The following is a 26,085-nucleotide window of genomic DNA, read 5'->3' as shown; positions in this document are numbered from 1 at the left end:
CTGTGCAGGAGGAGATGGGTGACCATGTGCTGTGTCTGCAGATGGCTGGGTGGCCATGTGCTGTATAAACAATCACCACACAGACCATCTGCAGAGAGCTGGGGAGGGACAGTGAGCACCTCAGCCTGTTCACACTGTCAGCACTTGCAAATAATGGCTATGCTGCAGTCTCTGTCTGTACATGTATATCCATGTTCACTGGCTTTCTGGATCTTGTGACTATTTTTCCTTTTTTTTCCCCTCTCCTTGTTTTACAGAGTTCTGGTCCTGGAGAGAGGAGAAGTGGTGGAGTGTGGTACCCCAGAACAACTACTTCAGGAAAAAGGCATTTTCTATAGCATGGCCAAAGATTCAGGCTTGGTGTAGCACTTGAACTTGGCTATTTACTGTGGGGAAGAGGGAGGTGATACATTTAGAGAACTGTAACTTCCCCTGAGCTGGACTAAACCACACAGCTGAGTTTCACAGTGAAGTTAGCCAGAGCGTGGCAGTGGAAGCAACATAAAGATGCAATTTTTTTCTTATTTTTTATTTCTCCTTAGTATTGATTTTAGCCACCTTTAGGAGAAGCTCCTACACTGTGGAAGACACTTCAGAGACTCCTATTTTTTGCCTGAAATCTGTCATTATACACTCAGATGTATGGCCGAGTGATTTATCAGAGAAATTCAGAAAAGCTTTTTCTACTCATCTCTTTTATGTTCTGAAGTTCCCTCCTTTTTTTTTTTTTGTTGAAAACATTTTTGCAAATGCTAGTTATTTGCTTGTTTGTGGATTCCTCATTTCATGAGCCATCCATTGTGGGATGCACTTGGAACATTTTGTGGCATAAAGTACTCTAGTCCAAAGATTTTTCTTCTTGTGAAATAAAATGTGTGCCAGACTTTCTCCTTATGGCATTTACTGTACATGGTTAATGCTTTATGCATTGTCCTAAAGCTTTCATGTGTTTACAGCATAGGGCAGCAAGTTCACTGTCATGTCAGCAGTGCTGATGTGAAAAAGCACAGTCAACTTCAGAGCAGTGTTTAGCATGTCTGGGATGGCAATTGCTCCAGAACCAAATTGTGCAGCAGCTGGTGTGTTGCTGTGTGCTGATGTTACCCCCAGCTCCCTCCGGAATTCCCACTGGGGTGCCCAGTGCTGGTGACACCTGTGGGGAAGGGCTGAGCAGGGAGGATTTGCCTGAGCAGAGGCTGCAGGCTCAGGGTGACCTTGATTGTAACACCCTTGGCTTTGGTAGTTCTGTGCTTTCATAGCAGCTCTGCCACATCAAGGACCATTAGCCTTATATCAAAGAAACATGCCCTTCATGCTGCTGCTGTTGACTCTTAAATTTTTGTGGGAAAATGTTGTGTTGCAGTTGTTTAAAAAAAAAAAAAGCATTTTTAAAGTTTTGTGTCGGAAGGGTCTAACAATTGAAATGGCAGCGGAGTCTGGTTTTCAAGATCTATGTTGAATTTTCAGCTTTTTGTGGTAAGAAAAAAGTTACTTTTCTAATGTTCTGATTAGTCTTATTTTAAAGGAAAATGCTGGAAGAAAGCAAACTAAGTCAGATGGATCCAGATACTCAGCACTGAGAATGTGGACTTCTGTGATTGATATTGCTGACCTTAATACTAGACAATTGTTGTCATTAGAATAAAGCTATTTATTTTTTTGTAAATTATGACACTCTGAAATTGAATAGACTGAAAATTTCTTTGGTATTTTTTGTAATGACAATGCAAATATTTGCAAAGAACTTGCAGTAAAAAATTGTTTGAAAGAAAACGTGTTATTTCTTGCCTTGTGTTCGACAAAGGGTTTGCTTTGTCAGTTCAGCTTTTTGCCTTGAAAGTAGAAATTAGTGGTCCTGCTTAGACTGATCAGGTGATAATGAAGGCTCAGCAGAGCAGGAGCCCCAGTGCTGAGGACCTTTGTCACCCCCATGGTGTCCATGGGCTGTGGCTGCCACAGCTCCTGAGCTTGGTGTGAGTTCTCTCTGCGGAAAGGGAACGAGCAGGGGCTGACTGGGGAGTTTGGGGATGAGCTGTGAGTTACAGTTTTTCAAATCCCCAGACACTGGTGCAGCACTGTGGTGGGCAGAAGGGTGGGATGATGCTTGCAGCACATGGTTTTTAGGAGCAGAGCACAGGGGCTCTGTGCTAAGGGCTGGGCTGGTGTGGTACATTCAGGTGGAGATGGAGCTCCCTGCAGAGACCCAGGGGAGGAACTGTCAATGCCACTGAGACACCTTTCCTGCTTGGGAACAGTCATCCTCCAGAACAGTTTGTGATCCTCCCCTTCCACCCCATTCCTGGCAAGGAAGAGGGAGAGGAGCTGCTGTGCAGTTGAATTCACTGTATCTGATTTCAGTGCACATTGATGTATCTGGGCTGACATTATTTACTGCAACATGGAAGATTTCTCACATCTGGAAAAGCTGATTCTGCCAAAGAAACAGCTCAGAATTTTCAGAAGACCTGCAGAAACCACCCTAATTCATGTGTGTGAACAGAGCTACTTCTGTAAGTGTTCCCAGTCCTGACCCACACAAAGATCCTTTTGCAGTGTGACAGTGATGTGGCACAGCAACAACTGTGCTTTGGGTCACTGACACCTTTAACATCTTGGCATTCCTGTGTGTCTTGTGACCATCTGGGCACTGGGAGTGTGACTTGCACAGTACATGTATGGCCTGAACTTGGTGTAAATTAATGCATGACATTTTGATTTATTTTCTGGCTTTAGCAGTTTCAGTATTGCTTTAAACCTGGAATCATGGGACAAGGATTTTTTAAGGTAGCATTTCTCTCCTACATGGTATCTCCAAGTGTTAACTCCTTTATATATTTTGCTTTAACCAACTTCCAGATAACTTCTGTGAGACTTGAGCTCCAGAGTCATCACAGTACTTGGACAGAGCCCTGGGGACTCCAGCACATCTGAAACATGATGGATTTTTCATATGTAATTTGGGGAATTGCTTTTCTTTTGCCTTTGCAGCACGACTTGATGTGTGAAAGCTGCTTGCTCTTACTTTGGGTTAGCTGACAGCAAAAGTGTGCCCTTTCAAAGGTTACCAGTGTGAAAGTATGTTTTGATTATTGTCTCCTGTTGCCTTCCCTCTTTACATTAGGAACAGAAAATGAGCATTTAAAGATGTTTATATTGGAGATTATGGAATGTTAAAAGATGTCTGTTTCAGAATTACCCAGCAACATGGGCAATTCTGTTCCTCTTTGCTTTAGTTGAAAAGGAAAAATACCTAACTTTTATCTCAGTATTTCTAAATGCTCCTGATTTTGAAGATCCATTGATAAATCTTTGGAGTGCTCTTAACTTGTATCTGGGTTTGGAATTGTTTTGTCTGTGTCCTCAAGTACGAGAGCTGGAGAAAGCAGAGGGAAAATAATTCTCTCCTGGTACATGAGCAGCAGCAGGCACTGGATCTCCATATCTTGAGCACTTGTCCAGCAGAAACTCTAAACTGTTCTTGACTTGGGTGCAGAAGCCACTGAGCAGCTGTTGGAGAAGGAACTGCTGCGTTTTGACAGTCTGGGCTGATTCTTGCAGCTGGAACTCTCCCATCCCCTCCCCACTGCCCCTTTCTGTGTTGTATTTGCTCTAGTTTACTGAAGTGACTCATTTAAATACTTGATTCTATTTTTATTTCAGCTCTTTAGAAAATGGGTGCTTTAACAAAAGTCACAGTAAAGAGCAGTGTGTATTGGACTGTCACATTGTCATCCTGCAACTTCTGAGAAGAGACTTGGGCACAGCTCTGGCCACAGACACTGTGGGAAGCCCAGGAAGCTTTTGCTTCTGTTTTGGTTTGTTAAAGCAACACCTGACAGGTGACCATGCCAGAGGCTCTGCAGCACCAGGGTGGCACACACAGGAGTCAACTTGCATTCAAGAGGAAAACCAGGAATGAACCATCAGGTCAACAGGTGAGATCCTGCTGCTTTCTTCATGTCCTGCAGGGATCAGAGAGGAGGGTACTTCCAACCATGCAAATTCCTCATGGCCAAATTCAGTTTGGAAATGTTGGTGTCAATGTTTGGACATGCCCTGCTGTGAGCACCTGGCAGTGGGGATGCTCCAAGGCCTGGGCAGGAGCGATGGATGCTCTGCTGGCACTCCCAGCCACAGTCCTGTCCTGCACTGCTGAGCCCCTGCTGGAGCTGGCTCTGCTCTGCAGAGGAGAGGGTGGATCTGATCCCCAGGGTGACAAAGGCAGCCTGTGCTCTCCTGCCTCCTCTTCCCTCCTGCCCCAGTGTTTGTGCACTTTGGGTGATGAGCTCCAGCTGCTCTTTGGAGTCCACAGCTGTGTAGGAACAGTGCCTGGGTGAGCAGTCCTTAAGACATTGACAAAATACAACATTAGTTCTGCCTGGAGCTTAGCATCAACTGCAAACAGTTAAGTTTCCTTGCTACCAGTTAAATTCTTCCTTGCTGTCCATAAAATCTTTTTGGCTTTTAAAAATAATCTGTGTAATCTTGAAGCATGATGGATATTTGGGCTCCATTTACAGTATAAATTAGGAATGCTGTGCTCTTTCTCTTTTGACATGTTTGCTTTTGTACCAGAAAAGTATTTAAGTCCTGACTGGCTTGTTTTCAGCAATCAAGTGAGGTTTTGGTATCTGGAAACATAATGGAAGTGGAATTGCTGTTTCCTATGGAAATAACATGTATCCCAAGTCACCCCTTTCCATCTACTCACTGCAGTTCTGGCTCAAACAAGCTTTGGTTGAGTGTCAGGAATTTTTGAGAGAAACCAAAATAACTCAATTATGAGGTCAATTATTCCTGATTGTGGTGGTGCTATGGGTGAGTCATGCAAGGCCTGATTCTTCCATCAGTCTGTAGAACAGTCCCTTCTGAGCTATTAAGTGTTCTGGAGTATCAAATTCTGCTATCCGGCCATTTTCCAAGACTAAAATCCTGTGAACATTAAAAGAAATGTAAGTTTGGGATTACACCAGCCCCTATAATAAACTTACTAATTTCTAGTTAGTTTTAAAATAAATTTCAGTACTTGCTGGTTATTCAGCCAAGCTTTCCAACAGCTTTTCAGCTGGGAAACAGTGCTGGGATAGAAAGGGTTTCTGATGAGTGACTGTTCAAGTGCTGAGTTTGGGAGGAGGGGTTTTTGCAGCTGAGACTGGAGTGAGATTTGTGAAGGGGTATTGGGTGTTTTAGTGTCACAGCTCTCAGGTGACCAAGGAGCTGTAGTCGTGGTGTTGCTGTCAGTGGGGGGAGAGGGCTGTGACACAGCAGGACAGGCACCGTGTGGGAGTAAAGGATCTCTGATGAACCTGCTGGTGCCCTGCTGGTTTAACAGAGATCCTCCGAACTCCAAAGCAAAGCTTGGAGGTTTGAACACCAAGAGGACAGAAATGGAGTTGCTGTTCAGCAGCACAGTGGGGTGTGAGTCACAGCAGCTGCCCGAGTGCTCCCCTGCTCAGAGGTGTCCTTACCTGTCACAGTCCAGCACGGTGTTCACCCTGTGAGCCACTGTCAGCACGGTGCTGTCCCTGAACTGAGTCCTCAGCATGCACTGAATCTGGGCATCAGTCTCTAAATCCACTGCTGCTGTGGCCTCATCCAGAATGAGGATTTTGGCTTTCTGCAGGAGTGCTCTGGCCAGGCAAAGCAGCTGTTTCTGACCAGTGCTGCAAGTAGGAAGAGGGATGGTAAACTGAGGCCAGTACTCACTTTTCCTTGGGGTCAGAACAGATGATTCATTTGAAATCAATAATGGAAAGGTGATTGCTCCCTTTCTCTGAAAGGATGATTGAGGCTGGTGGCACTGCAGGTAGGTAACAGCATGAAACAGCCTAAGGGAGGGAGGGGAAGGTATTGCTATGGCACCCAGAAGAGCTGCACTTGGAACAGATTGCAGGGTTTTAGGTACTGCACAAATGCAAACCAGCACAATGATTGAGTCTGAAAGGTCTTCCTTAGTGTCTTAGGATTTGATTTCGTGCTGCTAAACAGGACAGTAAAGCAGCAATTTTCAGTCTGGACATCATTAATGATTTTGTTTTTTAAAGGAATTAGCCTCCTTATCCAAGCAGCTCTGTTCTCCTAGCCCAGGGGCTGGCACTGCCCTGCCACTGTCCTTCTGCAGATAAAAGGTACCTTAGGTTTTCCCCTTGGTCAGTGCACTTATATTCCAGCTGCTCTGGCAAATCTGCAACAAAGTTCTTGAGCTGAGTCAGTTCCAAAGCTGTCCAGATGTCTGCATCAGTGTATTGGTTTAATGGGTCGAGATTCATTCTTAGGGAGCCAGAAAACAAAACTGGATCCTGAGCACAGAGACAGTACAAACAACTCCTGAAATTAATTATAAAAATGAGCTCTTGCGTCCTGCCTGCTGGGTGGGAATCTATGGCTGATGTTATATTGAATGGCAGATGAACATGGCATAGAGGTTATTTCCAACTTGGGAATTGCTCAATGTCCCTCCTCTCACAGAATCTTTATAAACCCTTCCCAGGTATTCAAGACACTGTTCAAATATTTTGGAAATTAATTTCATACCTGGGGAATGACCGTGATCTTGGTTCTGAGGTCGTGCAGACCTAGCTGGGCAATGTCCTGTCCATCAATGAGGATTGCTCCTTCTGCAGCTTCCACCAATCTCAGCAAGCCCACGGCAAGGCTGGATTTCCCAGCTCCTGTTCTGCCAGTGATGCCAATCTGAAAATGCAGTGGGAGGACTTTGGTTTGGATGTTGATTGTTTTCTCACAGGTGGACAAACGTGTTGTGTAGCTCCTCTTGGCCTTTTGACGGGAGACAGCTTTGCACAGATCAGATCCTTAGGGCTGTTTGCGATTCACAGTCTGACAATACTTTCTTTAAATGGAAGCATTTACAGCTCACAATTGTTTTGTATGAAAAGGAATGACAAAAGCCTTTGAAGGAAAGAATAATTACAAGACTTAGTTTGAACAAGGCCTTGATGTGGAACTAGACTGAAAAAGTGGAATTCCTTTGCTGTAATAAGCTGGACAAGGTGTGCAGTGTGGGAGATGGCTCCTGCTTCCCTGCAGCTGCCAGGTTGCTGTAGCTGGGTGCAGGCAGGGGCTGGATGCCCTGGATCTGGTCAGTGCCCAGCACTGCTCACACTGCTCAAGAAGGGGTTTTTTACCTTCTCATGCCTGTTGATGGTCACACTGACACGCCTCAGTGCTAACTCCAAACCTGGCCTGTAGCACAGGCTGTAGTTTCTAAATTCAATCCTTCCCTCAGTGGGCCAATCTTGTCCTTGAAGTTTGCCATTCAGAGTCCAGGGTGCCTGAAGAGATGGAAGAAAGCAGCAGTGTTGAAGGCTGATTTAAATTACCCAGTCAAGGTGTCTTCATGAACTTAAATTACCCACAGGTGTCTTCATGAGCTTTCCATTCCAGTATTGCCAATCAAGTAGCAATACTGGAAAGGGAAGTTCATGAAGACACCTGTGTCAACTGCCCCCCAGTCTCTTTGCAGTTTCCAAACCAGAAAAAGGCCTCTAACTTTCATACTGCAGATGTTGTTTTTACTTCATCCAAAGATGCTGGTCGGATTTTCTTTACTGAAAATGGGGATGAACGTTTGCTTGCATGTCAGAGTTCTGAAACTGAGTGGTTCAATAAAAAAAAATTATATGCCCCCATAAACAGGGCTGTGAAAGCCTCCTCTCTCAGGGCAGCACATGGAGATATAGTTTTAATGATTATAGAACAAAAATTACTGCACTGGAAACTTCTAGCAGTTAAAAGGCTATCTAGAAGCCATAACTTATCAGTGAGTTGCATCTGAAGTCACATAATAAATACTCCAAATATGGGCAGGAAATGTCTGATTCCATGAGTGTTAACAAGTGAAGCTATTTTAATGGCAATCCAGTGCATAACTGTCTTAAGGAAATAATGATCTGAGGTTATAAAACAAGTCCAGTCAGTTGGATAAACCCCAAATGCTGCAGTTCTTTAAAGGAAACATGACTGGCCTTTTAGAAGGGGAAAGCTGGAGGTTTTTCAGGTGGAACTGAAAAGTTACTCATGAGTTTGCAGAGACGTTCAGCCCCTTCTGGTAAGGTCAGCAGTGGATTAGCTACCTCCTTAGGAGTCTTCAGGTATTCCCTCACTCTCTCCACAGCAACAGTGTTGTTCTCTACTTCTGTCCAGGAGCGAACCATCCAGTTCAGAACACCAGTTATCTGCCACAGTGGAACAGAAGCATTAGGGCAGACAAAATGAGCCCTGACCTCTGCTCAGGAGATACCTGGTACTTTGTCTTAATTTCTAAAGATCTCCTCATCAGCTAATTATATCAGAAATTAGATTACATCAGAAGACCTTAAAATGCTGAAGTGAAAGCCAGGTCCTGCCATAGCCCTTTCAGCATGTTTATAGAGAATGAAATGCTACTGATTTGGATGCTCAAAGATGGTGTAGCTATTTCTTAGGCTCTTGTGCAACTAGTCTACAAGCAGGTAAGACAGGTTCTAAAGACCTTGCTTCAGCTGCCCAGGGCTTGCTCTGACTTATATTGTGAGTTCAGGTGTAGGAGGAAGAAGATGGCCCATACATGTGTTTATGAGGTTCTTTCCCTAAGGGGACATGTGCTCCAGATGCTCTGGATTTCAGCAATGACAGCAGGATTTGGTAGGAAAAGGCATCTAAAAAGGCACAGAAATAGTTCAAAACAGAAATTTAAATGCAGTTGCTTTTGATAAAGGCAAGCAGGGTATTATTTCCCCACTGGGTTACCTGGAGAGCATAGGAAAGGGAGAAGCCAGCAGTTCCTGGGCTGAGCTGTGTCCTGCCCATGGCTGCAAACAGGGCTGCAAACAGCACGATGCCATTGCCCAGGAACTCCAGGTTTGTAGCAAGCCACCTGCAGGAGGAGAGGAGCACAGAGCTGTTGCTGGGTGCCCTCTCCCTTTCTCCCAAAACATGATTACTTTACAGAACACTCATGGAGCAGATTTGTACCTGTCAGCAACAGCTCCAGGGAAGCAAATTCGCTGGTTCTCATCCACTAGGAAATTGCTTTTTGAAATAAACCTCTGCTGGTCTTTGTGAGCACGGATCACACTGCTGCCTTGGAAGGTTTCTGAGATGTGGGAGTAGATGGGTGACCTGCTGGCAGCCTCCAAGCGCCTCAGCTGGCAGGAGGTGCTGACATAGAAGTGCTGGGACAAGGGGAAAGGAAGGGACAGTCATTGGAAGTCTTGTGCCTCTGTGGAGGTACTCCAGAGGAAATTTGGGAAGGCCTCAACAAATGCAATAGTACTGTCCTTGTGTTAAAAAACCTTATGTGCATGCAGGACATGCCCCTAAAAGATGAGGCAGTGTTCCTACCTCTGTCTTTATTAGGAATAATCCTAACTATTTCTAATTTCTAATATTACTAATTTGGTTGGGGCAGAGGAGCCAGGGTGCTCTGAACCCACAAAACCTCTACACTCAGTTTCTCCTGCAGCTGAGCCTTTTGCTTGATGGAGAACAGAGATATACTTGCCCCTCCCTAATGCTCAGTCTTGGCTGGCAAACATGGATACATTAAAAACCAGTGTAGGAATTCTGCAGGAAAGGAAAAATGCTTTTGGCTTTCATGTGATTAATGATATATGAGGGATATAGCCTAGGTAGGATTTGTTTTAGACATCAGAAAAGCATAAGCCTGCTTGGGAGGGCTCTGGGGTGCTTTGGAAGGTTGAGGTGATGTGGGAAAGGGACTGACATTACTCTTGTTCAGATGTGACTTGAGATGATGAAACTGATTTCTGCATGCCTTCCCTCCTAAGAAATGGAAGGGGGCTTTCTGCAGGGCTGTGCTGCTTCAGCCTCTCCTGTGTGTGCACCTGTGAGCTCCTACCTGGAACGCTGCATAAAGAACAGTCAAGGCTACTATGGCCATTGCTGCCCATGGTGTAGCCACCACAATCACCAGGTAGATCTCCAGTAAGTTGAACAAGAATCCCAGCACAGACTTGAGCTTGTCAGGGATGACAGAATCAACAGCATCCATGTCTCTGGAGAAGCGGTTCAGCAGGTGTCCAGTGGGTGTTTGCTCAAAGAAGAGCATTGGGGATCTCATGACATTGCTCAGCAGCTGCAGGAAGAGCTGGTGTGAGGCTAACACTCCCCCAAGCAGCACTGCTGTTGTGCAGGCAAACCTGCCAAGGGCTGTACGAGAAAAGAAATTATTATTACTAGGTCTGAACAAACCCACCTTGGAGTTCTCCTTAGCAAGATGGTGGTTTCCAGTTACTCCTGTGAATGCTGCCCCAGTGTGCATTCAGGAAGGTGCAACAGGAATCAAACCTCTCTTTAGCAGGAATTAAACCAAGCCTCAGAGTTGCAGGGTGAGCTGCCCTTTCTGCAGGGTAGTTACAGAGTGGCCAAAGACCTTCTAAGCCAGCTTGACGGGGGGCATGGATTCAGGAACTTAAAACATGCAGGACAAATTATTCATTCATCACAAAATAAGCTTGACTGAGACTACTTTAAATTGCTCAGTGATATTTTTCCTTTTTAAATAGAGTGACCAAAAGAATGGTAGCTATTTAAAAAGAAAAAGATAAATGTAGAAGTCCAGAAGTTTCTCTTCTTTTGTCTCTTTTATGTAACCTAAGCCAAGATTTCATTCAGTGTAGCAGTGTGGGGGGCAACAATTCAGCAAGGAGAAGAGTCCCCACTTGAACTTTGATATGATTAATTTATGCTAGAAGGATGAAAAGAGATGAAAAACCTTTAGGGTTGGGTCCAAAAGCCCAAGGGAATGCACTTGTTTATATTCTGAGAACACATCCTGGATATGGGACAGGGAGCTGGGAATACAGAGAATTAGGTGAGCAACTTCAACACACCTTGAACCACTCCTAAAGCACCAAAGACTCCAAGTCTGAGCTCTGTGAGCTGCTGTGTCCCGTTGTGCACAGGGTCATCTGCCCAGAGGCTGAGCCAGTAGCCCCGGGAGAAGGCCACAGCCTGCTGGCAGGTGAAGGACAGCAGCACATACACACACAGCACCCAGCCTGCTGCCTGCAGGTAGGCTCCATACACCCCAGCTCTCACCTGCAGAGACACATGGGCAGAAAGAGCAGGAGAGGAGGCTGTTAGCTAAAAAAAGCAGCTCTGAAGCAAGGAGTGATTTATAATGGGATTTCTCAGTGATATGTCACTCACAGCAACCGTGTTGATTCTTGTTTTGTTTTCCTCGTGGATGAGTAATGAAGGCATAGTTAAAGAAATCACTGATGAATGATTATTATCAACTGATCAATGTTATGCAATAGGCCCATGTTACTTCTGGAATACATGTAAGGCTTTCTTTATGTGAGGCAGTGGTTTTCCTGTGTGCTGGTGTGAGAGAGAACTGCCATGTTCACACTGGGTGCTGGTGTGGGGAGAGGAGATCCCAGTCTGGCTAGTGCTGGTCCCCTAAAGAAAAAGCTGCCTCTTTTGGGGTTTCTGACTTCTTGCTCTCATTTCCTCTCAGTATATGTCCTTGACCCATTACAGGGCACACTGGTATGCTCAGCTGACTGCCCTAGCTGTGGTTTAGCTGAGGCAGGGAGCTGGCCTGCCTGCCACGGGTGTGTTATCCCCATGGAATGTGTCCTTGCTCCTGCAGGAAGGTGCTGTGCTTACCCTGCCATGCTCAGTTCTCTCTGCCTTGGTTAATCCTCCGCTGCTGGCTGCAGCACTGGTGCAGGCTGGGCTCACAGGAATGGTCTCCCTTCCCACAGCAGATTTTACTGAATCACTACTTCATGAAGAAAACAAAAATCCTTTCAATTAGCCACCCATCCACACTTAAATCCACGCCTATTTTAAGGGCTGCAGTTTTCAGGCTCCTCCAGAGTGTCCCCAGCCACTGTCCATGTTTGTCACAAGGACTGGCCTCTGTCAAGCCACTGAGGAGCAGAAAAAAGCATTAACCGAGGCTGGTTTGGGATCAGTCTGGCCTTACAGCCCCACAGAGAAGTGATCAGCAGCCAAATGTATCAAGGAGCCTGTACTTGAGCTCTGTTGTGCCTCCTTGTGAAATACAGAAGAAATGTCAGTCAACTTCTACATTCAAGAGCAGGTTTTTGCCTATTCTTGAGTTTTGCTTGTTTGCTCTTATTTATTTACAGATCAATCCCAAACCTCTGTCATACTCAGTGAGAGCCTCTATGTAGGCTTGTATGGGCTTTTGGAGTAAATTCTTCAGTATCTGAGATTGCTTTAAGCTTACCTGAGGGGTTTCTGCTGAGATGGACCATTCCCAGTGATGACAGTGCCTTTGATGTCTCCCATAGCTGTGAAATAAATGTATTTTTTTCTAAACGCTTTATAATCCTGTTTTGTCCTATACACCCTTTGAAAGACTGGTAATATATGGAGGAAAGATTCATTAAAAATTGTTTCTAGAGGTAGAAATATCAAGGTGAGGCTTGAAGAATAGCACACACAATGGGTAATAGTTTACTGCTTGATTATTGTCTACTAATATGGATTCAAGAATCAGTTTTGAGGTGATGAGTCAGTTGATTTGACAGGCATATTTTTCCCCACACAAAGCAACCCCTTACTGTGATTGGATCTCTGCATTAAATGTCCATAATAAAACAGATGTGATATGAAGGGAACAATTGACTGATAGACCTAGGAAGAATGATTCCAACCCATCTGGGTTACCTGGAAAACCAGCAGATGCCTTCTCTTCTGCAGTAACGTGTGAACGAAGAAAATCTGCAAAGGCTCCATTTCTCTCTAGAAGTTCTTGGTAGGAACCACTTTCTGAGATCATTCCATCCACCAGAAAAACAATGTTGTCCACTTGAGGCAAAATGTTAATTGTGTGAGTCACCAGCACACGAGTCTGCTTGGATAAAGAGGAAGCAGTTACAATTGTTCTGCTGTCAGTACTGGTATCAGTATTTCAGGATCAAATTTAGGCCTCAAAAATTCATCAGCCTGAATGGAATTAAAGGGTATTTCCTTTTATTTACATTTCTGAGCATATTTGCACAGATAATTGGAGGAAAGGATGTAGGAAAAGTAATTTTTCCCCAGATAAATTGGCATATTCTGCATTTGTAATATACAGTCAAGCCCTCTGACTACACTTTATGTCTGGTACATTGTTCTTAGGAAGTCATTCTGTTTCAGTACAATAATTATTTTCTGATACTTGCAACTAATCTCATGGAGAGAAAGGTATTTATAATTATATATGTTTGTTTTAATTGGACTTTGTAATGCCAGAAATTGCCTTCTTCTTGTTTGCCTTCTATAATGTGAAACTGAATCAAGTGTTTCTAGGCAATTTATAGTATGAATCCAATAGAGCTGCCCTAGCATTCTCATGTAACCATGTTTTGTTTTCCAGATAGCTAGACAGCAGAGGAATACCAAAAAGAGAAAAAACAAAACACAACCAATGCAAAAAGAATGGAGGAGAAGTGTTTAAGTGATGCACATTTGGGTGATGAGAACTGTAAAGGTGTCACTGAATTATTCAAAAGTAATGGGATTAGACATCATGGTGATAGAACTTGGAAGAGATCAGGCAGCTCCCCTGAACTATGCTAGAAGTAAATCTCAAAAGGAGGAAGGATGTGGACAGAAGACCAAAGAACTGTAAGCCTGCAGTGAAAGTAAGGCTGGCACTAGGCATGTGGTTTGCATGAGGATAGACAGACTTCCTCCTCCTAAAGGAGATTCTCTGCAGGACTGGCAGGTGCTGTGTGGCCTGCAGAGGTTCCCTAGTCCCCTGCAAAAAAGTGTTTGTAAGCCTTTGATAAACAGAGCAACCCACCCTACTGGAAACAGTTTGTGAGAGACATTGTGCAAGTGTTTATAGTTCAGATTCATACACACCTTGTCCTTCAGTAAACCATTGGGTCCAAGAACATGTTCAAAAATGTGCTGCCCAACGTGGGCATCCACAGCTGCCAGGGGATCATCGAGCAGGTAAACGGCAGCCTGCTGGTACACAGCCCGAGCAAGGCTCACTCTCTGCTTCTGCCCCCCAGACAGATTGATTCCCTGGAAAAGAGATTGACTCTGCTTATTTCAAAGCTACAGCGTATTTCCCAACTGCTGACTTCCTTTTACACCCATGTTTTATGACTTCCTTATTTTTAAATCAGTGCACCTCCCTCCCTCCCAATAGGACTCTTGCAGAGGCAGAGTCTCTTGAACAACTCTTTCCTGCAAGAGAGCACCCAAGGATGACCTGGATGTGCTGATTTTTCTCTTAAACATCTCTTATGTCTCTTCCTAGGCTGTCAGAAGGTGGGCTTAAATTAAATTAAATCATGGCCTAATTTTCCAGAAATTCCTGAGCACCTGCCTCTTGTGAGTTTAGGTTTTTTTGTGTTTTCATCACAGCTCCCAGAGTTGTAGTTCCTCAGGGGCAGATGTTTTAAGCAGGACAACTGAAGTTGTAGCTACTCAGGGAAAAGTTAGCCAAAACATAAAGCCAAGGCAGTACCTTTTCTCCTATTTCACTCTTCTGCCCTGCAGGGAAGGTCTCCAAATCAGGGTGCAGTGCACAAGCCTCTGTCACTCTGTTGAACCAGGTTGCATCCATCTCTTTGCCAAATAGAATATTATCTTCCACTGAAGCATTTAGAACCCAAGCTTGCTGGGGGACATAAGCTGCAGTGTCCTATAAGAGTGGAAGAATGTTAGCAAACTTTTCCATAAGCTCAACTTGACACTGTGAGAACCCATCTTTGAAGAAAAGCTCTCTCAGTTGTGGCAATCTGGAATGATCATCAGCACTGACAATTCTCAGAAGGCTTTGCAAAATATGAGTCTGCACTGTTATTACCTTACAGGGGAGGGAACAGAGGTGCCAGTACAGGATGCAATTTACCAGGATGACACTTCAGCTCACTGTCAGAGGGAGAAATAGAACTGGATCTTTGAAGTGTTGTTCCAGTTCCTATTCACAAAGTTCAGGCTCATCTGAGAAGTCTGCAGCGCCTTCAGATAACTAAATGTGGACTGATACATACAGCCTGTGTTAAAATTCAGCAGTAAATGGGTTTTCCTCAGGTAAGTGATGCTGTGGTTCATACCTTGCAGTTCCTGAAAACAGCCTAATTAGAAGCAAATGCTGAGGGGAAAATTCACCTTCATGGTCACGCAGCCCTCGGTGGCCTCCAGCTCGCCCAGCACCGCTGCCAGCAGGGAGGACTTGCCAGCACCCACCTGGCCAACCACAGCCAGCAGAGAGCCCTGGGGCACACTGAGCTCTATGCTGGGGGAGAAAGATCATCTCTTACCACACTTTAGATACACCTTCTGATAGCAAATAATTGTACTTATTATCAAAATTGTTGCTATTGTTGGGTATGTATTGAGTAAATCCCCTGGTTTCATCCCTTCAGACACCTCCAATCAGAAAGTCTTCACCCACATCCCCATCTGAGTTTCATACCCAGATCCTCACTCTGGAGACAGACTAGCTCAAAGCTCTGGATGTAGAACACTCCTGAACATCAGAACTATTCAAAGCTTTTCTTTTCCAAAATGTCAATGCCTTTTGAAATAAGCAGGCAGTGATGTCATATATAATATCTGCATTCCATCTGTTCTACTTTTTTGACTTAAAACACTGTAATTTCATATTTGGGCAAGAAAACTGTCTAAAGAAAACAGTCCCCATATAATAAGGCAACATCCAGATACAGGTACCTTCCCATTTATGCGCTCTTCAACATAAAAGCAAAATTCTGTTTTATCTGATTTTATAATTTTCAGAATTCAACACTGAATATGAAGCAAACTCAGAAGCCTCTGGATATTCCACCCTGGTTTCACTTAGGCCCTGAGGAATTAGCTCATCCAGCATCCACCCTGACCTACAGGGATGACTAAGGGTAAGTCTGTACCTTCTAAGACAAGCAGAAGTTTCTTTGCTCCAGGAAAAAGTCCCATTTCTTATGGTGATACTTGCCTGTACTAAAACATGAAGAGAGACAGACCACTTGTAAATGCAGAGATAGCTACAGAAATGTCCCAATTTATGTGATTTAATGTTTCAGTGTATATTTAGGTTACATAAAATCAACTTTTATTATGAAAAGAAGGAGTAAATCACCAAATTAGATTTCTTTGTTAGAAATAATGAGGCCAGAGACATACAGTGACAGTAAAGGGCAAATATTTTTCTCTTGACTATGGTAGACACCCTGAGTAGAAGCTGAATAATGGAAATTACTCCTCTTATAAGACAAAAGTGCTAACATAAAAGCTTACCACAGCCAGAAGTGCTTCTGCTTGAACTCTCAGGATTCAGTTCTTCCAGATTCAGAAAAGCTGCTAAACGGTTTAAGGAAACTTTGGCCTGAAATGAAGCAGCACACAGAAGAAAATAAGATTTAGAGTAGAAAGGGAGCAAAAACCCAAAGTAAAGACTCGGTTTGAAGACCCACTTAGAATATTGACTCGTGCTATGCTGCAGATGCTGTAGGCTTAGATGGCCAAAGGCAGCTGTTCCTTATGTTACCTGCCTTTATTTCCACTCAGCTTAGCAAAACCTCCATATCCTTCCCTGTGCTTCTGGTTCAGTGAAACTGGCACTTTTTCACCCAATTCTCCCTGCAATCTTTCCAGTGATTGCTTTTGTACATGAAATTCTGTGACAGTCACAGAGTGTAAGAGGGAAATGAATTTCCTAATTTCTTACTGAACAGTGACTTGCTTTTCTCTCTGGCCGGGACTAGCAGGGTCTCCCCTACGAAGATTTTGTTCCACCTGTTCTGATTTCTGTGATTAAAAACAGAACTGGAAGCCCCTCTAAGATCCGATGGTGCTTGTGCTGAGCTACAAAAGACTTAGGAGTAATTCTTGTTGACTATTTTGTCAATATAAAGGAGCCTTTCTGAAAGGCAATGCCACAGTGTACCTTTAGCTGCAAGCCCTTGCACGTCACCATTTCACAGTGGTGAAATAAAATAGCTGATGTGCAGAGCCCTAAGAAATCCCTACCTTTACCTGTTAATGGGGATATGTAAAAACCCCTTATGGCCAAAGGAAGAGGAACAGGGCCTGCAGTTAACCTGGACAGCAGCATTGATGGAGAAGGGCAGGAAGGAGTGGGCAGTGTTGAGGATGTTGATCAGTGTCAAGGACACAAAGGCCTTCTCAGCATCCAGCACGTGTGTGTTGTCCACCAGGGTGTAGACAGCAAACATGACAAATGTGATCTGAAAGGGAGCAAAGGACAAGCAAACCATTTGCTTCAGAATGGTTCAAAGGTGACAGGCCCTTCAAGACTCTGGGACTCATCTGGTTAAATCCAGGCTATCCCTTCTAGGTGCCTGTCCTGCAGGCACCACAGGCAAAGGTCCCGCGTGTTGGTTGATCACTGGATGTTTGTTCTGCTTTAAGGAAGTTTTGGTGCAGCAGCCACAGCAACTCCTGTAACCTCCAGGCAGATATAATCTTTAGCTGTCTATAGGAAAAATCTGTCCAGGCAGGAGTACAAAGGAAAAGGGAAGTAACAGCATATGTTTTATGTAGGAAGGTGATCCACTCACCAGGAAAGTTGATGAATGGAAAGAAACTAGGGATGCTGAGAAGAGAATCTGAGATCTTTTTAAGGCCTGAAGTTCTTGCTTTCTGATTCCAAATAATTTCTCCATGAAGGTTTTCTCCCAGCCATACAGTTTGATTACTTTAATGTTACTGAGAATTTCACTGGTGAGTTTGGCCCTCTCATCCTTATGTTTCATCTGGATTTCCTGTAATAAATGTTTGAGTTTTATCATTTAATAGGTTGAATGTTTAATGGTGCAATTGTTCTGGAAAAAATACCTTATTCCTGCCTCCAAGTCCTGAATAAATTTCCCTGCAGTTGAGCTGGGTATGCTGTTTTGCTTATGACTCTTCTAGGCAGGGAAATATTTTACTTATGATCTTCAGAGCTTTGTTTTTACTGGCAGTACATAAAAACAACAGAAAAGTAGGGCACACACAGTAAAAAGGCTGAACGTGGAAGAGCTTATTCTAAATTTCAAGAAATTTTGCAGGCTTCAAATCCTCCTATGTTACTTCAGACGGTTGTGGTAAGCGTGAATAAATATAAGTAATCACATAACTCAGTAAACCACTTCATTTTTATGAAGCAAAATGTACCTGAAACTGACTCCTCTTCTTGGTGATCACGAAATTCAGAGGCAAAAGAAAAAGAAATACAGCAATTGCAGTCAAGGCAGATGGCCCTAGAAGCTGCCAGGAGAGAAAAAAGAGAAGGAACTTCTGGTGATGACTAGGCAAGACTGCTTTTTGTTCCCTTGCTTACCTTCCCTCTTCTTTGAACTTGTGCATAACATCCCTCTGGCTAAGCCTTTACTGTAATCTTGCCTTTGCCTTTCCAGGGAGTTGTGCTCCTAAGCACTGTGGATTGTTAACTCTCCAAGCCGGATAACTCCTGTCATCAGGCTGAGCTGAATTTATTCGCTCCCTTGTTAGGAGCTGGATCGGTGCTGAAGGCGATCCAGAGGCACGCTGGCAATTCAAGCCATTCCCGGCTCTTCTCGTCCATCCCTGGATGCGTTCAGAAGGACATCTTGTGGCTGCCCCGAGTAAGTGACCCCAGACAACACCAGGTTTTCCTTCAAAACAAACCCAAACCCTCAAACAAGTATTCCTGCAGCACAAATAGTCCAGCTTGTCTGCATGAGATGAAATGGTGGCATTATCCTGTGCCATTATGTTGGGACAGCTCTTGCATCCCAGGGTTCATAACAATTATGTATGAACACTTGTTTTTCATGGGTTAGTTATATCTCCAGTGTGACTGGAGAGGGCTGGAGAGGGGAGTAACACATAGAGTTACAGGTATTGTCTGCACAAATGGTCTGTGAACACCAGCAAAGAACGTGTCATTATCTCCAAGCACATTCAACTAGTCAATGTCATTAGAAAAGGGATGATGACTTCACCACAGTCTGTATCACAGCTACTGATTTTCACAGTCACAGCATCCTGCCAGGCACCAGGCACAATCCATCCTGGGTAGTAAAGGAAGGCCTCAAAGGCCTCTGGAAAGCTCCTGTGAATCACCTGTCTCTATACTGCTCATGCTTCCATTGGCCAAGAACAGGGACTAAACAACAGGGCTCTGTACTGCTGAGAAAAGATTACCATCCATTATTCCTAATTCAGGTTTTGCTCTGTCCTTGCTGAACTCCTTGCTACCTATGCAATTCAAAGTATCCAACAGTCTTTCTGAATGGCATGTAACTTTGCTTCAAGCTCTTTCACGGATCTGGTGGTAACCAGGCTTCAGGACGAAGTATGTCAAGCTGCTATTTCATATCATTCCCCATTATGTTCTGGGACTGTGCCAAGGAGCTGGAACTGGACTTTCAGCCTACACTGGGCCACCACCCAGCGGTTGTAAAGAGAAGTGACAGGAAAATCTGAAGCAGAAGTTTATCAGTCAGCTCACAATAATCATACTCACAGTCTCTTAAAAGGGACTGAATGCTGAATACACAGGTGAGAAGATGAACTGAAGGATCAGACAAGGATTCTGTCTCAATGAAAATACCTTTCAGAAAGAAAAGTGAATCCACCGTGCTACAGAGCTAAGAAAAATATGGCGATTTCATGTAATTCAAACTAGTAAGTATAATTTTGAAACCTCATTTTTCCTTTGATATTTAGAATAGAAAGGGATTGATAAATACTGTCATATTTTACCTGCCACAAGAAGACAAAGCAGATGATAATCCGAATAGGAGCCAGCCAGGTCCCATTAAAATAGATAATCAGATCCATTAGCTTTTGCACATCAACAGATACCAGATTAACAATTTCACCTGTGGTTGCTGCTTTCCTTGAGGCATTTGACATAACCAGGATCTAGACAGGGTAGAGAAGAAAGAAAAGGCATTATCAAACAACAGCTTTGGTCCAAAAGTCAAACAACATTCTTTTCCTCACAGAGAACAGAATGTCAAATCCCAGGTATTGAAAACATGTTGCTACCTGGGCCATGTGACTTCACTTCAAGATGAAGCATTTACTCCTTTTCCCCAGTCATCACAAGAAATACATGTTATTTATACATGTACATACAGCATAAGAAAGTCCATGTTGATTTTTGCTCTTCCCTTTTCTTGGCTTTTCCTTCATAGGGAAGCTCTAAAGAATGTACCTGTCATGTACTGCTCAGAGATTAATCTACATCCTAAAACTAGTTTCTAATGACATGTCCCCTGATATTGCTATGGACAATGTACATCATTACTGCCAAGGTAGGGCTAGAATAAAAGCAAAGCTAAAGAAGGAGCTGCAGGCTCACCTTCCTGTACACAAGGCCCGTCAGTGCAGTTCTCAGCCTCAGCCCCAGAACAAGGCACATGTACATGTAGCGCTGCTCAAACAGAGTCTGCAGACAGCCCAGCAGGAACATGCTGAAGGCATAGAGGTAGCCAAGCCAGCTTGGGGCTGCCTCATCTTCAATGAACTTCAGGAAAAGGCTGCAAGACAGGAGCCAAATGTTGCTGAATCCACACAGTACTGATGAAATATCAGACACACAAAAATAAACTGGCAGAAATAGCGGTCATTTTTCTGTATTCTCTCTGGCTGAGGTTTATCAGTGAATAGCAGAAGAATTGGAACATATAACATCCTGATTTTTGAAATCTAGCCACATGTGGTTTTGAAGCAATCTCTGATCTCAGCATCCTCTCTGGGCAGACCTCATTTTCAGTGTTAAGGATGGCTCCTGATTTTCATGAATTTTTCACAAATATGCAAAGTGGTAACTGTAACCTAAGGGAGTCATTGACAATTCCAGAACTTCTAATCTGGACTAAGAAAGGATTTTGCCCATGAAAATATATAATAATGCAGGTTGGTGTTGTACCAACAGAACCCACAAAGCATTTAATCAACTAACAAAGTTATTTAAGATGTGTAGGAGGCACAGGTGTGCTCTTTATTAGCCAGGGAACATGGAGCCTTAAGACTACAGCAAGTGGCAAGTGATGTGATATACAGAACCATCAAATAACTCCTGTTCTAATGATGTTGTCCAAGGGCTTGGTGCATCCTGTCCTTCCCACTGCTGGAGCACAGTAGTGCAGACAGGTATACACAGCTTCACACAGTGGCTTTGTGTCTTTCCCTCCTGACTTGACAGTGGGTTTAGCACAAATGACACCTGAGCTCCCTTCATCAGCAAGAGCAAATTTCAAAAGGTCATTGTTTGTATGCTGACATACACATCTCTGAGCTCATGCACACAGCAATCTTGTTCATGTGACAGAAATACATCTTAAATGTGCACATACCTCAGTACCTTTGGGGTGGAGAACAAGAAGACATCACAGATAACTAAGCAGACAGTGCTGAGAAGGAAATAAGTTCCAAACATGCTCCAAAGCATTCTCAGTAAGGGCCCAAAGCTCTGACTGTGCTTTGACTGTAGTAGAGCCTCTGTCTCTTCAGCTTTTGCTATATCAGTTTCAGTTTTCTGACCCTTTTTAAATGTGGCAGACTCCATTTTCCTGAAGGAAGAAACAATGAGAAAGTTACCTACAACTGCAGAAAGCTTGGGAATTTTGTATCTTCAAAAAACACTAACTATCTCACACTGGATCTCATACCATGTCCAGTATAAAAGCTCATCAAAACCCGACCCCTCTTACAGAAAGTTAGTTCTGTGCTTCCAGGAGGGGAAGGATGTTCTCCAGCAGATTTTGACACTTAAAATCAGATTTTGCACAAAGGGACTCACACAGCAGTACCTGTGAGTGTATTTGCTTAGATCATCTAGAACTGCCCAGCTGAGCCCATGATGTGCCCTCCAGATCAAATACTCACTGCTGGGTTCTGCCGAGACACTTCTTCCACTCTCTCTCTGCCCAGGCAACAATTTCTTCAGAGGAGTCCTGTTTCCTCACTGGCCACAAGTCATCCACCCCCAGGGCCTGCTGAGAGCCCTTCCAGAGGAGCCTGGAGGACACAGACTGCAGTCAGGGGAGCAGAGCAGGATCTGTGCTGTGTGTGACTCTTTCAGAACACAGAGACATCAAGGGATGCACAGAGAGCACTGACACCACAACACCACTCAGGACTGTCCTGTCCCACAATGAACAGGAATGTCCAGGAACAGCAGCTTTGCTTTAACCCCTAGGCTATCTTCTGTCAGCACAATGGGGATTTGCAAGTCAGCCCTAATTTCTAGTCCATACTGAGAGTCTTGGATAGTGCAGTAGAAAGTTCAGTTTAACTTTCTCTGGGCTCCATGAAATGCAGATGAGACCAAGGTCTGGCAGGCAGAGAGGGCTGTGGTTGGTGTACAGTGATCTTTTGAGATTGATGAGATCAATTTCAAGATTGGGAGGGCACTGGAGGAGTAGTTGGGAGGCAGAAGAGAATTATCTAGAATCACAAATTTGCATTTTAAACTATTTTGAGAAAAGTAAATTAAATTTAATTTGATCTTGTGGGAATACCTCACAAGAGAAATAATTTAAAGAAATAATTTAAATTACTCCATAAGCTAACGCAGGGGCTGAGATATTTCCTACTGGCTGCCATCTACACCCTCTCTGATCTCTGATGCTGCTGCTTTTTTCTGCTATTGCAGCAAAACCATATCTTCTGTTTTCTTACCCAGAGAACCACCAGTACGTGATTTTGGAAAGAAAAGAGCTGCTGGCTTCTGGGCACTGATTCTGATGGGAGAGAAAACATGTGTGATATTTATATGTAGAAAAGGGCATGTGTCAGATGACTATAGTTCCCTTCTGTGCTTCCCAAGGAAAAGCAATCAGAGTTATCCCCCTCCCCATCCATTGAACCAGAGTAAGTGTATTGTGGATGCTCAATGGGATTGGAAGATTTTTGAGAATTTGACTCTGCATAATGTCTCAGATGGAAGAACAAAGAATGCAATTCTTCATACCCAAAGCCATTTATTTTCTTAAGCACAGAGCTCTTCATACACAATATCACCAACAGAGTACTGCAGCACAGGAGAGCAGCACCAGGAGAAGCAACAGAAGCCCTACCCACTGATTTCAGGGACAAGAAACATGAGTATGGATAGGCTTTTATTTTGAAAAGCTTACACAGAGAGACAGAGTACTGTTATCCCAAATTCTGCCAGTTACCTTTTACAACTGTCAGCTTTTTAACAGAATGATGCATCTTACATCACCCAGATACCCATGTGCCTGTGTATCCCTATATATTTAAAATCCTGTTTCAGCAATGAAGCAAAGCATTAGGAAAAGCCACCTTATACTCACAGGATTGTTGTCAGCTTTAGAGAAGAAGGGAGGGTGATCAACTAAGCAGAATAACACAAGTTCTGCTAGCACCAGGCCAGCATAAAGGTAAGTTGTAACATGGTGGAAATGGTCTTCCAGGAAGCCCTAAGGAACAGAACACCAATGACAATGAGGTAAGAACCTTTATGTTTAACCAGCAGAGAAAGAGCTTCTCATGTTCTACTATGCAAATAAAAATCCACCACAAATATGAACATTTTTCTCAGCACATATTTTAAAAGAAGAATTTGATTCCCCCCCTTGCAGACAGTGAGACAAAACCAGCCCTGTTGTTAAGAGACTTTGTAGTCTGCACATTAACGGTATGGGATCTCACTTACTCTTTCCAGGGCATGCTGAATTTTGGAACTAAACATCACAAGTGCAGCCACAAATGAGAGCAGCCAGTAAATCAATAGGACCCCTGAAGACTGGATGCCCATCATTCTTTCTGCTTGGGTAAGGAACAAGGCAAGGACCTGTGAGGAAGTACAAATTTGTGCAAATAAATACCTGGTAATGGAATGCCAAACATTGTTATCAAATTAATGAATACAGAATAGAGATGATGAATAGAGAAAAATCAGTTAGCTTCTTGCCCAAACATTTCAAGATGTTCAGAGCTGCAGTATTGTTCCTAAGAGGCTGACACTGAAAAGCTTTGTGTGCAATATTGCACTCAAGAATGTCTACAGAGAAGGCAAATAATAAAATTACAATTGGGCCAACAGGCTGGAAGGACTGAGGCTACGAGGAAGCAATGACAGAAGGGGAGAATAGGCACTGATTTATTGAACAGAAATCACATTTCATTCTAAACCATATTAAATCACATACTGTGGTTATGAGAAGTGAAATCTTGTCTCATTGTTGTGAGACCTCTTTCTAAACCTTACTGAAACCTCAGCTCCTGCCAGATGTGCTCTGCCCAAACTTCAACCCCTGATGTGTCACACAGCAGAGAGGCACAGAGTGCATCCCCAGCCTTCTACTCCCCATCAGCCAAATTTGTGCTCAGAGACAGCAACACCCATGGGAAACGCAAGCTCTGTCCCAGGAGGGCTAAGCTTGGCCATGTGCAGACAAACAAGGGAGGAATTACCATTGTGATTCCCACCACAGCAGGGCTAATGAAGAGTGCTGGGGTCCGTGGGATTCCTTGGCTTTTCTCCCATACCATGAAGAAGACATTAGAAAAACACAGTATTACCAGGATGAACCCAAGGACCTGAGGCAGAGACAGAAAACACACACTGGAATGAACTGAAATGCTGGGACAGTCTACCAAACTGATCCAAGCTGCCTGGGCAGTAAGACTGGAGGGGTGGAAGATCAAGTTGGGGACAGAGAATGTTATGGAAGTGTCAGGGAATCAAATGGAAATACAGGGGAGAAGATCTTATGACATCTCTTCCTAAAACTTTACTTGATTTATACTGACCTGAGCTGGTAAATGTCAAAAAACCCAGCAGAGATGGATCATCAGGACAGAATTAATAATTTAGGAAAGTTAAACTCTGCATCAAAGTTGAGATAATTTAGGACCAAACCCTATGCTTCACTCTTACCATTTTGGCTTTGAAGATGTGGGACATCCTGATGTAGCCTTTGTTTCTGTGTCGAAGGTACCAGTAGTAGAAAGGAAAACAGACCCAAAGATAGGCACAAGGGATCCAGGCAAGGATGGAGCTCTCGAAGCACCAGCTCGCTCCTGGGATGTTTGTATGCCATGTCTGGTTCCAGTCCTGAAACAGAAACAAGGCAGAAGTGAAGGACATGGTGCAGAGCAAGGCTGGGGACGGGAATCCCGTGTCGGAAAGAGGAAGAAGATAACGACTCGCAAGCTATTAGGGGAGTTTATCAACCTTGGGGATGGAAATCTACGCGAGTCCGGACTGATGGACTCGCTAGAGGTACTTTTAAAGGTATTTCTCTAGTGGGTCCGGGCTGGTCCTCGCCGCTCAGCACATTTACTGTAGCTAAGCGGTCTGTTCGGGCGAGCACCGTCCCGGGGAGGCAAAGTCCGCTCCGCGGCCGCCCTTGGCGGAGACAGCGCTGCCCTCATGGCGGAGTGCGGGCCGCGTTCCCTCAGCGCCGCACCCCGCTCCGGCCCCGCGGGGCTGCTCGGGGCCGCGGCCTCATCCCTTCACCCCTTCGTCCCTTTGCCCCCTCATCCTCTCATCCTCTCACCGCTCACTCACCCGGGGCGCGGCGGGGCCGTCCCGGGGCCCGCACAGCTCCGGGCCCGCACCCATGGGCGCTCCGCCCGGGACCCTCGGCCGGTGCCCGGCGGCGTTTCCTCGCTGGGCAGAGCTCCGGTCACTCCGGGCGTGGGAGCGGCTGCACAGAGCCCCGTCCGGCCGCGTCCGCCCCGTCCCGCTGCGGCCAAAGTCCGGCCGCGGCCGCAGCTGCGCGGGCCCGGAGCCCCCGGGATTGCCGCTTACAGGAGCTCTCTAAGCACAGACACAGCGTGTATTTTAGAAAGGATTTTGTTTATTCTTTCCACAAATGCAGCACGCCAAGGAGGTAACACCAATATTTTTTAAGACAGTAAAATTTACATGAACACGCCCACCTAAGACATATTCTCCGCCTACCTGATGCATATTTATATATGACATAACTTTAGGCCGGGCTTGAAACACAAAATTCTTTTCTTTATTGAAAAGGAAAGACTTTATTTTGTCGAAGTGACCTGGCACCAGCTACGCCTACAAAGGGTGCGAAGGGGGGGGGGGGCGGATAATCCCGGTTGGAGGCATCACCGGGACAGGACCGGGATGGGGCCGGGCCGGGGTCG

The 26,085-nt window shown here is 44.5% G+C and overlaps 2 protein-coding genes across 2 annotated transcripts in view; one reads left to right on the top strand and one right to left on the bottom strand.

Moving 5' to 3' along the window:
- LOC115909096 (multidrug resistance-associated protein 1) overlaps positions 1-1,745 on the top strand; it is a 46,400-nt gene extending 44,655 nt beyond the window's left edge. The window contains exon 31 of the mRNA XM_030958174.1: positions 258-1,745. Within this exon, the coding sequence (XP_030814034.1) occupies positions 258-366 (109 nt within the window). The 3' untranslated portion in view covers positions 367-1,745. The remainder of the gene's footprint in view (positions 1-257) is intronic.
- A 2,075-nt stretch (positions 1,746-3,820) lies between these two features.
- LOC115908969 (multidrug resistance-associated protein 6-like) lies at positions 3,821-25,783 on the bottom strand. The gene is made up of 31 exons (XM_030957952.1): positions 25,487-25,783; positions 24,854-25,030; positions 24,388-24,513; positions 23,627-23,764; positions 23,265-23,390; positions 22,627-22,688; positions 21,832-21,963; positions 21,300-21,515; positions 20,303-20,480; positions 19,699-19,860; positions 18,127-18,219; positions 17,529-17,732; positions 17,049-17,195; positions 16,246-16,333; positions 15,879-15,948; positions 15,118-15,244; positions 14,471-14,647; positions 13,855-14,022; positions 12,670-12,853; positions 12,227-12,290; positions 11,638-11,755; positions 10,854-11,061; positions 9,860-10,170; positions 8,974-9,173; positions 8,749-8,875; positions 8,094-8,195; positions 7,146-7,292; positions 6,535-6,693; positions 6,133-6,299; positions 5,469-5,663; positions 3,821-4,932 (listed from the first exon to the last, which is right to left on the bottom strand). Exons 1-31 carry the CDS (start codon positions 25,538-25,540, stop codon positions 4,824-4,826), a joined length of 4,536 nt encoding a protein of 1,511 aa, XP_030813812.1. The 5' UTR covers positions 25,541-25,783; the 3' UTR covers positions 3,821-4,823.
- Between the last annotated feature and the right edge of the window lie 302 nt (positions 25,784-26,085).

The sequence above is a fragment of the Camarhynchus parvulus genome, chromosome 14, assembly GCF_901933205.1.
Source record: "Camarhynchus parvulus chromosome 14, STF_HiC, whole genome shotgun sequence".
In the NCBI taxonomy this organism is placed as follows: domain Eukaryota; kingdom Metazoa; phylum Chordata; class Aves; order Passeriformes; family Thraupidae; genus Camarhynchus; species Camarhynchus parvulus.
The sequence above is the reverse complement of the archived record's forward strand: the minus strand, read 5'-3'. Positions and strand labels throughout refer to the sequence as shown.

Excerpts from the sequence above, each read along its gene's own strand:
- LOC115908969 (XM_030957952.1), bottom strand. The coding sequence starts at position 25,540 with ATGGGTGCGGGCCCGGAGCTGTGCGGGCCCCGGGACGGCCCCGCCGCG. Across the intron at positions 6,300-6,534 it reads AGATCACGGTCATTCCCCAG|GATCCAGTTTTGTTTTCTGG; the intron begins GTATGAAATTAA and ends CTCTGTGCTCAG. Across the intron at positions 4,933-5,468 it reads ACCGTGCTGGACTGTGACAG|GATTTTAGTCTTGGAAAATG; the intron begins GTAAGGACACCT and ends TAATGTTCACAG.